The 12,105-nt window shown below is 34.5% G+C and overlaps 2 protein-coding genes across 2 annotated transcripts; both read right to left on the bottom strand.

The window, feature by feature from the left end:
• Positions 1 to 4,809: 4,809 nt before the first annotated feature.
• LOC132282236 (probable long-chain-alcohol O-fatty-acyltransferase 4) lies at positions 4,810 to 5,995 on the bottom strand. The gene is made up of 2 exons (XM_059783847.1): positions 5,686 to 5,995; positions 4,810 to 5,541 (listed from the first exon to the last, which is right to left on the bottom strand). The coding sequence occupies exons 1-2, from the start codon at positions 5,993 to 5,995 to the stop codon at positions 5,087 to 5,089; spliced, it is 765 nt and encodes a 254-aa protein (XP_059639830.1). The 3' UTR covers positions 4,810 to 5,086.
• Positions 5,996 to 11,149: 5,154 nt separating this feature from the next.
• On the bottom strand, positions 11,150 to 12,105 carry LOC132267623 (BAG family molecular chaperone regulator 5, mitochondrial). Its single transcript, XM_059768757.1, has one exon. The coding sequence runs from the start codon at positions 12,019 to 12,021 to the stop codon at positions 11,356 to 11,358; it is 666 nt and encodes a 221-aa protein (XP_059624740.1). The 5' UTR covers positions 12,022 to 12,105; the 3' UTR covers positions 11,150 to 11,355.

Below are 12,105 nucleotides of genomic sequence, written 5' to 3'. Positions count from 1 at the left end.
GCTAGCACAAAACATGGGTATCCAAAAGGTTAAAGGGAATAAGGCAGTGTATATTGAGGGCAAAGAAAACTGTTTCTTTTGTCGCTAACTAAGACACTAAAGGACAAACTGTCTAAGCAATGACGTGGCATAGGAAAATATATATTTAATCATTGAGCCATGTTATGTGGTTGTATCTATTAATTCCTGATGAATAGATTCTGGAGCCACTAAACATGTTTGCAATTCATTGCAAGGATTTCAGGAATCCAGAAGCCTCGATGATATGGAATATATTTGTACTTGACCTGATGTCAAGGTTGTAGCTAAGTCAGTGGGAGTATTACATCTGAAATTAGAGAGTATGATGATATTAGTATTAGAGAATTATCTTTATGTACAGAGGTTAGACACTATCTAATTTTTGTTTCACTTGTGGTTTATAAAAACTGGATCGTTATTTTGTAAAATTGGTTTTATAAAATTGAATAGATATGCGATTGCTTCTAGTGCATTGAAAGATGGTTAATATACTATAATCACAAACTCTTAAGATTTGCAAGATGTAGAAATTAATGTTGCATCTCTAGATTGAATGTTAAGAGAAAATTTGTTATTCCTGACTCATTGTATTTTTTGGTGTCTATTTTTGGGTTGTAATCAATCAAATTGAGATTCAAAGATTGGTCAAAGAAGATTTATTGCCTAGTGAGGCAGAGGAGCCTAAACCAAACTTGTGAATCCTGTTTTGAAGGATAGATAACTCTAAGGGCTTAATCAGCCAAATGAAATAGACATAAAGAACAATTGGAGTCGGTACACACGGACACGTGTGGTCTTATGAACATCCAATCAAGATTAGTCACGTTTTGGATAAATTTACCTATTGCGACACAAGTCTTATACTTTTGGTATATTCCGAGAGGGTCAAGATTGATGTGGAGCACAGATTAGGTAAACTTATCAAGACACTTCGATCTGATCGAGTATTTGAGTATTTCTTGGGATAGTGCAAAGATTATATGGTCAATGAGGGTGTTGTGTACCAGTTTTTCGCAATTGACGCTAAATTAATTTAGGTGTCAAATAGGAATAACAGAATTCCACTTAATATGATTAGATCTATGATCAGTTATGCCACATTATCTCTTTCATTTAAGAGTTTACGTTAATGACATCGATGCGTATTATGAACTGCATTCCATCTTAGTCTATCTCAAGGATACCGTTGAGCTGTGTTTTTGACTAAATCTTAGTTTGAATCACATGCACATATGGGGTAGTCTTGCACATATGCGCTTGATATGGACAAGTAAGTTGGAAACAGATCATATGCATGATAGATTTGATAGCTACTCTAAAATGTCACTAGGACGGATTATTTTATGATCTCAATGATAAAAGTTGATTATTTACACTCACTGTTTATCTATAGGAGAATCATATTATGAATCACATATCTAGTAGCATAGTGTTAGAGAATATGGTAAGAGTACTAGATGTACCATATATGAACACACTTATTATAGAGATTGAGAATAATATATGAATTCCCTATTGATGCGTCAGCATCATCTAGTACACAGATTCCTGCATCGGTACATTGAGGTAGTGGGAGGATTATCATCCAATCCGACAAAATCATGTTTTTAGGTGAGACCATTATGGACATCCCTGTTAAACATGAGTTGGACCCAGTAAGCTACACGGAAGCGTGAATCGATATGGATACAAATCGTTTTGGCGAGTTACTATGAAATCAGAGTTGGAATCTATGTATACTAAATAAATCTGGGATCTTATAGAACTTTCTAGTAGGGTGATACCTATAGAAGGCAAGTTAATCTACAAAAGGATATCAGAAGATTTCTTAGTGAATAAATCATAAGTGTACAAGGGAATGTCATTATTTTTCTAATTCTATATATATATTGTTGACATCCTACTCATTTAGAATGATGTGGAAGTTTTGTCATCAATAAAGAGGTAGTTGTTCAATTACTTTTAAATGAATGATTTTCAAGATATAAGTTATATCCCTAGGATCAAGCTTTTGCAAGATCAGATTAAAAGGAAATTAGGCTTATCTTAATAATCCTGCATTGATAAAGTTTTGACCAGGTTTGGTATGCATAACTCAAAGAATGAGTTCTTGCTTTATTGATATGGATGGCTCTCTCTAGTAAGTAGTTTTTCAAGACTATCAAAGGAAATTGAGCAAATGAGACTGGAACAATATGCTTCGGCATATGAGAGTCTCATATATGCCATGGTCTATACCAAACAGGACATCCGCTACATAGTAGGGATAGTCAGTAGAGATCAGTCCAATACTGGACTTGATAACTGGTCTGTTGTGAAAAATATCATTAAGTACCTAAGGAGGACCAAGGATATCATACTCATTTATGGATGTGATGATATGGCCCTAGTTAGGTATGCTAGTTCTGATTTTCAATCAGAAGTAGATACTATGAGGTTCATGACTTAGTGTATGTTCACTTAATGGAATGGAAATCAGTTGATAGATTGTTAAGCAGATTTCAACTGCTGACTCAAACCTGCAGGTGGAATACATTGCAGCCTTAAAGGCGGTAAAGGAAACCTATTGGTTTGATATCACTGATTTAGAGGTTGTGGAGTATACTAGCCTGCCTATTGAGCTATGTTGCGACAATAGTGCAGAAGTAGTCCAAAACAATGACCCAAGGTTCTATAGAGGAACAAGATACACTGAGAGGAAGTATCATGTTCTACATGATATTGTCCGGCAAGAAAATGTACTTGTAACTAGAACATTGTATTGGAATACAACTTTGTTGATTCATTATCAAAGGTGTCATTGATCAATAATTTTGATCAACATCTGGATAACATTGGAGTTAGGTGCAATTTGAATTGACTATGAGGGCAAGTGGGAGCTGTTAGGATTTATATGCCCTGACATAGCAAATTCCTGTTTGGATTAAAGTGACATATGTTCCTGACGTTTCTGAAATATTTATGTTTTATACAATTGGTGAATTCAATGTATTATATTTCGATTCATTATAGAATTGATAGTGTCCACTTGATTACAAGAGATATTTATATATGTATGTGATGGCGATCAATACATGAATATAAATAGGAAGCATAAATGGTTCATAGTCAGTAATTATGGATGGACTCATAATTAATTAAGACTTGAACTGGATCCGCGTTAAGTTGAGATATATTGCGAGAGCCGTCGTATGCAATTGCTCCCTATCATCGTCATGGCATTTGACTCTTAAACATGAGAAAATTATAGACTCTTTTATTAATTAATAATTACTTTGATTTGTTCGGCGGATTTTTCGGAATCCTTAGACCTACACTTTGGGAATAGTTAGAGGGTTATATTTTCAATATTTGCATCATTGCTACGTGTATTTATTTTGTATTGATTGTGGTTAATCACAAAGTAAATTCGAAGGCCTTCGTATGGTTTTAGACAAAATAATTTATTATATATTTATTTATTAAATTATTATTTTTGTCAAACAAATGTTTTATTGTGATCGAGCCAGAAATAATCAATGGTACCAAAATAAATAAATTAATTAAGTAGTCGGATTTATGACTTTATTTATCCGATAACTAATTATGCATAGAGGGGTCAAAGTGCAATATTGACTTAGAGGTTATTTATTATTTAATTGGAGTTCAATTAATTTCTTTTAGTGGAGTAGAAATTAATTTATGAATTAATTGAATTGAGTCCATGGACCGGGCCAATTATTAATTCATTATAGCCAATAAAATAATAGACCTAATGGATTCTCACTCATAGCCCAACTTGATATTGGAATCATATTAGATTTGAGACATATGAATTAGAGATTGAGAAGGATTTGTTGTTTTCTTTTCTTTATTTTTATGTTGCCTATAAATATACATGGCCTATGTATATTTTAGGGGTGATTTTTATGAGAAGGAAAAAAGAATAAATTTTTTCTCTCTAGAAAATTAGGGTTAGTGTTCTCATTTAATGGAGGCTCCCACAAGCTTAGTTTTTCAAGGTCATTCATAGAGACTTATGAGTGATTCTTAAGGCAAGACCATTACCAAGAAAATGGAGATCCATGGAAAAGGTGTCTAGCAAAAGGGATCTATAATAAGTGAGAACATTCACTTTAGAGGAGAGATCTAAGGTTTACTCAAACCTTGATGTAAGTATTCAATCTTTTAATTGAATGATACATCATATTTTATTTTTGCATAAAACTTGTCTCTATGTAATGAATCAAGATTTATGAATTAAAATCCCTCGAAAAGTTTTTAAAATTAGCACGTTTCCCAACAACCGAAACCGGAACCGTACACCCACAATTTTGAAATTAAGAATCGAGATCAAAACCGAAACCAAAACTCACGATTTAGTTCAATTCTCACGGTTTTACGATTCGTTTGTGCACCCTATATATTTGTATCTTAAAATTATGGATTCAAGATGGCAGACACTAGAATGCAAACTTGCACCTGCTGATACACGTGCTTTAAATTTTTTTGTCACTATTGTTTGCGTTCAAAATGACAATAACTACTCAGTCAGTCTAGCTGTACAGGTTTAAAATGATAGAAAGAATCAAACAAATTATAACAAAAATAACAATAGTTGTTCACCAAGTCACACAAAACTTGTGCATAGGCCAAACATATAACCAAACGTGCCATTACCAGGAGTGGTTGGTTCCTTCCACCAGGTGCATTTTGCATGTCTGTGCTGTTAATATTTCACGCGTACGGGTTACATAAGAAATTAACCGCATTCCTTCATCGAGACCCCATTGAACCCAACACCCAACGTCCCCTTCAACTGTGTAATAGTAACAAAATTTGGCCGATGTGGAAAGCTATATATGTGTTAACTCCAATCAATTTATTAGGTTTGTACAGTGGCCGATAATGTGTACTAAAAGTTAGGAAACATATCTATCTGATTAATAATCAAAATTTCATAACAAAATTCAATAAAAAAACATTCATCCCTTCATTCAAAAAAAAAAGAAGAACATTTATCCCTTCATGTGCAAAACACACGATCTCATTATTCGATATCGTAATTAATGGTTCTTCCACAATGTCACATGCATCTACTCTGTCCACTCCTCCAAACTGGCAAAACAAGCAACCAGTAACCAGTAATCACCGCGAACCCCACCGTCAGTGGCACCGCAATCACTCCGTGGAACGGAAGACTCCAACCCATGGCCCGAAACACGGACTCAAACACCATGCACAACCCATGCAACACGAAAAACCACGTGACCTCCCACGTGGGTCTCATTCCACAGGTTATGTAGTAGAATACAACCTCGTGCATGACACCGGACACCACAAGCGTGGTGATCAATGCCACCACCTTTGCCGGTCCGACTCCGACGATCCCCGTTAGGGTTTCTCGCGTAGGTACATAGACAGTCAGTCTCAAAATGTTTGATGACATCCTGTTCCACCTTCTCCCCCAAAAATCTTGTAAAGATGTAGCCAGATATGGCTGGTTGAAAAGTGTCACCACCTCATACCCCATAAAAAACAGTATGTAAAACCCTAAAAATATAGATGTTGCATACAGAAATAAGATGGATTGAGTAGGGTAATTTTCTTTTCCATTATCTAGTACTAGTACCATTGGTACTAATAGTGCTAATACAAACAATTTTACTAAATTTGGGTATGGATTTGAAGAGGCGGGTTTAGCATCTATTATTTTGAGTGGAAAGATAGATAATGCTACAAAATCTATGTATTTTGTACCTGTGACGAGAGGGCCTCGATTGAAGCAGAAGAGGATGAGCTTGAAAGAAGTAATCCATGTGATAAAGAAAGCTGAGACTCCTCTGAGGACGGCCAATGAGAAATACCAAGGTAGGGTGGAGAAGAAGTAGAAGACAGGAATGAGGGAGAACACTCTGAACATGCCCTTTGGAATCTTTGTGACAAACATATAGCAATAGCTCAATGATGCCAAGAGCAAAACTGTTGGACCCATGGAGAACATGACTCTGTGTGTGTAATGCGTGTGTGTTCTGGTTCAACACTCTCTTTATACTTCTCAAACAGTTTGCTAGTTTTAACTGCCCAGTGCTATTCTCATGACTAGAGAGATTAAGTCACTCGATCTGTCACTGAATAAATGGAAAACTTGTGAGGAGAAGTCGGTGAAATAAAAAATAAAAAAACAAATACATTATGATACATATTTTTAGTGAACAGCAAAATTTCAAAATTATTAAGCAGCTAATTTTTTAATTAAAGCAGTATGATCTGAAAGTAAAATTTTTGTAAATATCAAACAAGGCCTCCATCCTAGTTTTGTAGGTTTTTTTTTGGGAAAATTACATATAAATGGAGTCAAAGTTTCATATTTACTTAGAGGCTGAGTCAAAATTCCATATTTCTCTAAAATGGATTGCTGAGGTGGCACATGGTTTTTTACTGTTTAGAAATTGTGGTGCCTAAAATACCCTTCCGCGAAGGTACTACTTTTTCTTCAAAGGTACTACTTTTTTGAACTGAAGATACTACTTTTTGGCGTCCAGGTACCATATTTTTTAAACACCCGCGAAGGTACTACTTTTTTTCCGAAGGTACTACTTTTTTGAACTGAAGGTACTACTTTTTTGTTAGGGAAGGGCATTTTAGGCACCATAATTTTCTAAACAGTAAAAAATCATGTGCCACCTCAGCAATCCATTTTAGAGAAATATGAAACTTTGACTCAGTCTCTAAGTAAATATGAAACTTTGACTCCATTTATATGTAATTATCCCTTTTTTTTTTGGGAAAAGGTTAAGTGCACACTATTTTTTGTAGTTTTTTTTGTAAGGTTACATAAACACATGCCTCCACTTGTACCTATATCCTCTTTACTCTTAAAACATGGTTCCAGTGGCGGAGCCACGTCACTAGAATTTTCTATTATTCGTACTTTTCATTCACAAATTTTGATAATTTTGAAAGTGGCCCACTGAACTTTTGAAAAAAATCACAAAAGGCCTTAAAAAACTTCCAAAATTAAAATAAAAAAAAAAAAAAAATCCCTCATTTTTTAAGTCAAATGTCTAACAAAATTTTTAAATTTAAAAAATAGAGAACTGTTATGTGAATATAGACCTTTTTATAACTGAGTTTTTAAAAAATTGAACTAAACAGAATTTTTTGTACAAATTTCTATTTTTAATTTTTTGAGAATAAAAAATTATTTCTATAATTACAAACTAAACAAGTGTTTCAACATAAATGCAAAAACACACTGCATAACATGAGTGCAGTGGGCTCGCTCTTTGGGCTTCTTTGCCTCCTATCAGTGGATAAGGCTGCAATTTGGGCGGGCTAACCCAGTCCAGCCCAACCCCAACCCGTAAATTTTGAAATTTGGACATACAATTCACAAATTGGGTTTATGCTCGGGTTGGGTTTTGTCAAAACCCAGACATATTCGGGTTGGGCTCGGGCTCAACCCGAACCCAACCCAAAATTATTATTATTATTTTTTTCTCCTTTCTCTCTCCTCTCTCTCTTTCTCTGCCGCCGTCGCCGGCGTCGCTCACCCTCCGCCGCCTCCGATCCGGGATTATTTGTCCCCAAAAAAGAAACCTTACCGATCATAGGACCCAATCCAAGCAATTACTCATCTATCATCTATTTCCTTTCTTTATTCGCTACAACATTTTTGCTTATATAAAATGCTTATATATCAATACATATATATATATATATATATATATATATATATATTTGTCATATCCTGAATTTTATTAGCTCTTTAATTATTATTATGAGCCTGTTAATATTTGTTTGAGCTTAAATACTTATATTTAATTGCGTTGGAAAACAAAATAAGAAATTTCATTTTTTTTGTAAACAATTAATTAAAAGTATGAGAATTGTTCACAAATGCATGGTACATGGTACCTAGAAGTAATTTCATATATTGTTATATTCATGTGTCTGGTATCAATTAAAAAGTTGATACAGTTTGTGGTAACTAATGGAAGAAATAGGATAATTAAAATATATGAAGTGGATATGTGTACTAAAATGCATGTTTGATGATGTCGTGGGTGTATTGTGTGCTTTAGAACATGCTGGTGGCCTTTCATATAAATGGTATTTTGTATTAACTGAGGATTGAGATTGGAAAGTTGGCGGGACCAAAAGATAACCATATTAGTTATTATTTGGGTAAAGATTATTTGAGAAAAAGCTTTCTAGTATGTATGCATATACAGGTGAGTAGTATTCAAATTACTGACTCACACACATAGCACATATACATATATAAACATAGATTCGTGTTGAAAGTTTTCTGATTGGACCGCTTGAATCATCATACTTATCTTTGTAAGTTAAAAAGAAAAAAAAAAGAAAAGAGAAAGCCACGATTAAATAGGTAGATGCTATCAGCACAAACCAATATTTCTCACACTCTTGACACGTCACAAAGTTCCTTTAAGGAGCTCTTTGGACCGAAGTAGGAAAAGGGGTTAAAGGAAAGAAAATAAGGAAGAAGAAGAAAATTTAGAAGGAAAGGGATGGAATTCTTTCTGAAAATTCTGGTAGCCAATACTAAAGGTAAATCATATATATATTTTTATGTTGAAAGCTCATAATCTGGTGTTTTAATGAGCAATCGGGTTAATGGATTTTACATAAATTATTTCTATATGATTTATTTTACTTGATTCAAGTGCTATATTATCTAAGTTTAACTACTGGTTAGTTGATGTGATTATTGAAGTGAAATTAATGTAATTGTTATTGTTAGAATTTCCACTAGAATTGTGTGTGGAATTAAGATTTATAGAAATGTGATAATTATTATTTATATTTTTTTAGAAATGAATATGGTGTGATTATATTATTATTCAGGCAAAGAGAAGGAGCAGACAACTTCTACCATACCAAAGGATAAATGAATAAATTGGGGAATAGTTAAGGTGAGTGTACTCACTGGAAGTTTTACACTTGAAATGTTAAATTGAAGTATTGAAGTTATTTATGTGATATAAGGTCCATACTCTGGTCTGAAAAGAGAGTAATATATTATATAAAGTCCATACTCTGGCCTGGAAGGAGAGTACTACATTAAATAAGGTCCATACTCTGACCAAGAAAGAGAGTACTATATTAAAATAAGGTCCATACTCTGGCCTAGAATGAAAGTACTATATTTTAAATACCTGTAAAGCTGGAAGTTATATATTATAAAGTTAAATTGAAATTATCAGATAATATTTGTTTATATTACTCTGATGTAATAGTGTTGCATTCATTGGGCTTAAAGCTCACTCTTTCCATTTCTATATTTTCAGGTACAAGGTTGGGTCGCTACTGCCAGGTCTAGATTTTAGAGTGGAAATGGGGAAAAGAACAATGTAACGTCTTTTGTTTAAGATGTAAATATTATAGTAGAATTTAATAGTGTAACTTGTTGTTAATGTTCTAGTTGTCAGAATTTGCATAATAGGCTTATATTTTGTGTTAGATTTGTAAACTATTAAACAGGTATTCTGATGTAGGATGATGTTGTGGTTGAAGGAGGTTAATGCAGATGGTTAGATGCATTCCAATTTGTTCAATTTATTAAATAGTGTAAATTGGGTTGGGATGTGTTAATATCCTTGTTGTTTCACTCGCTAGTGACTGTCAAGAGATGGTTTCCAACGCTCTAACACTCCTCCTATCGTCATCTTCTTCTTCAATCAACCCACCAAACCCAAATTTCAGTTTCATGATTCGAATGCGTACCAGAACAAATCGAAGTAGTGCTCGACCTTTGACCATGGTCGCTTCATCAGAGACCGATGCCTCTCCTACACATTAGAAATCCACAAAATTGGTGACATTTTTAGGGAAAGGTGGTTCTGGCAAAGACCACTTCGGCCATCTTCGCCGCTCAGGTATTTTCCAATGGAGCCGTGTTTGGATGTAATTTGCATATGCATTTTCTTAATAGTGTTTTACTGTACATTAATGATACCTAGCTGATTGAACATTTTGAGAATTGTTTTATTTTCCCAATTCTTAGCATAAAGATTGCATTTTTTTTCTTTTAATCCCCACGACTTGCCTTGTTAATTTGATTATATATATATTTTTAATAATAATATAATCAAATATATATAATATACATATATATTGTATAATATATATAAATTTCTGGGAAAAAAAATTATATATAAAAAAAAAAAAAAAACTCAACCCGTTAACCCGACTTAATCCGTCCAACAATATTCGATCCGAGTTATGACCACAATCTATATTAATTACAATTCGAGTTGGCCCAACCCAACTCGATTCGGGTTGAGGTTGGGTTAGGGCTGGGCTAGATTAGGCCAACCCAACTTGCAGCCCTATCAGTGGACTCCTTTTCATCCAAAATAATGCGTTTAATTGCTGGCAACTTTGCTCTTTTTAAATTGTAATGGGCTACTAACTAGCCGAACTTTTTTGATCATGGGTCATGGCTTATGGCCCACCACGGTAAATTTTAGATAAATATATAGTGGTTAAAATCATGCATAAAACTTTTTGTAAAATTAAAAAATCTCTTTAATTAATAAAACTTATCAAGTTACCAACATATATGTAACAACACGTTAAATGAGTTATGAAATGTCAAATTTGACTTTATTATGTAATATTAAAATAAAAATTATAATTATTATTGTAAAATTACAAAAATACCCATGTCCTATTCCCAAACACATTGAAAGTTAAGTTTGATTTAATAGTTTTTAAATAATATTTTTGCAAGTACTTTAGATATTTTTGTAAGTACTTTAGGGTATTTTTGTAATTTTAAATTAATAATTATAGTTTTTAGATTTAATATTAAATAATAAGTTCAAATTTAACATTTCATAATCCCATTACGATTTTGGAATAACCTGATAAATTTTGTTAGTTTATAAAAATTTTGAATTTTATTGAGAATTTTATGCACGTTTGAGGATATTGTGATTTAACCCAATATATAATTTTTTTTTTCCGTAATTAACCTAATATATTACTTAACCTTCAGGACAAAAAAATAAAAAAATTACTGCTTAGAAAAATATGAACTGACCTGTATTGGTTACTCACAAATCAATATAAAAATCGTAATTTTGGAGGGGGACATATTTAAGCACTTTTCAGATAAATGCATCTGTTATAAAAACAAAGGAAGATTGCAAAAAAATAAAAAAAATAAAAACGAACGAAGAGGGGAACAAGCACACTTGAATGAATACTACATCCATCACTTAGGTATGAGATAATATCAATATGTACACTACAAGTCCACGGAGGATTTGTATGAAATGCCATTATTAATATTTATCATATTAACCTCCGTATACAGAATCACAGCTCACGCAAAAACCTCTGCAAGCACCTAAACCCTAAATTCTCAGCACAAAACCTCTCCATTTCGTGTCCACCTCTCTCTCGACAAACATCATTCTCAATCTCCGCCACCACGTCGTCCCAATTCCTCATCAACCCATCCCAGTCCTCCACCTTGGCGTCCGATACGGCGTCCAAGATCTCCTGCAACCCCACGATCCGATGGCTCACATGCCGCCTCAGCTCCCTCACCGTCTGATCAACCCCCGGCACCGAATCCAGCCTCAGCAACAGCCCCATCAAGGCCTCGTTCATCCTCATCCTCTCCCGATCGTCGCCTCTGATGGCGTCCACCGTTTCCTGCCGCTGGAGGAGCCGTTCCAAGCGGTTGGCTTCCGAATTGACTGCTGAGATCTTCTTCACGAGTGCGCGGACTATGTAGGAGCGGTAGGCGGACTGTATCTTCACGGCGGCGGCGGCGGAGGCGGAGGATTGGGATTGAGAAGTGGACAGGTGGACGGTGATGGGGATGGCTGGGGATTCGGTGGAGGAATCGATGATGGGGATTTCGGTGGTCTTGTTGGTTTTGGTTTGAGGGGCAGAGTGGTCATTTTGGAATGTATACGTGACGGTGCTGGAGGAGGTTGAGAAGAAGCGAATTTTGCGAGAGGAATACATTTTCATGGATGGAGAGAGGAAACACCAAAAAAAAGAAAAAAAGAGACGCAGAAAGAGGGAAGGGACAGTGAGACTGTAAAAGATAAGAGG

This window comes from Cornus florida, unplaced genomic scaffold (genome assembly GCF_030987335.1).
Source record: "Cornus florida cultivar Cherokee Brave unplaced genomic scaffold, ASM3098733v1 CherokeeBrave_3.0.0_Hap2_Chr01, whole genome shotgun sequence".
Taxonomy (NCBI): Eukaryota; Viridiplantae; Streptophyta; class Magnoliopsida; order Cornales; family Cornaceae; genus Cornus; species Cornus florida.
The sequence above is the reverse complement of the archived record's forward strand: the minus strand, read 5'-3'. Positions and strand labels throughout refer to the sequence as shown.

What these genes read in the sequence shown, in the direction of transcription:
- LOC132282236 (XM_059783847.1), bottom strand. Translation starts at nt 5,995, where the DNA reads ATGGGTCCAACAGTTTTGCTCTTGGCATCATTGAGCTATTGCTATATG. An exon ending in TGCTAAACCCGCCTCTTCAA is followed by an intron (nt 5,542 to 5,685) that starts ATCCATACCCAA and finishes GGTTTTACATAC; the next exon opens with TGTTTTTTATGGGGTATGAG.
- LOC132267623 (XM_059768757.1), bottom strand. Translation starts at nt 12,021, where the DNA reads ATGAAAATGTATTCCTCTCGCAAAATTCGCTTCTTCTCAACCTCCTCC.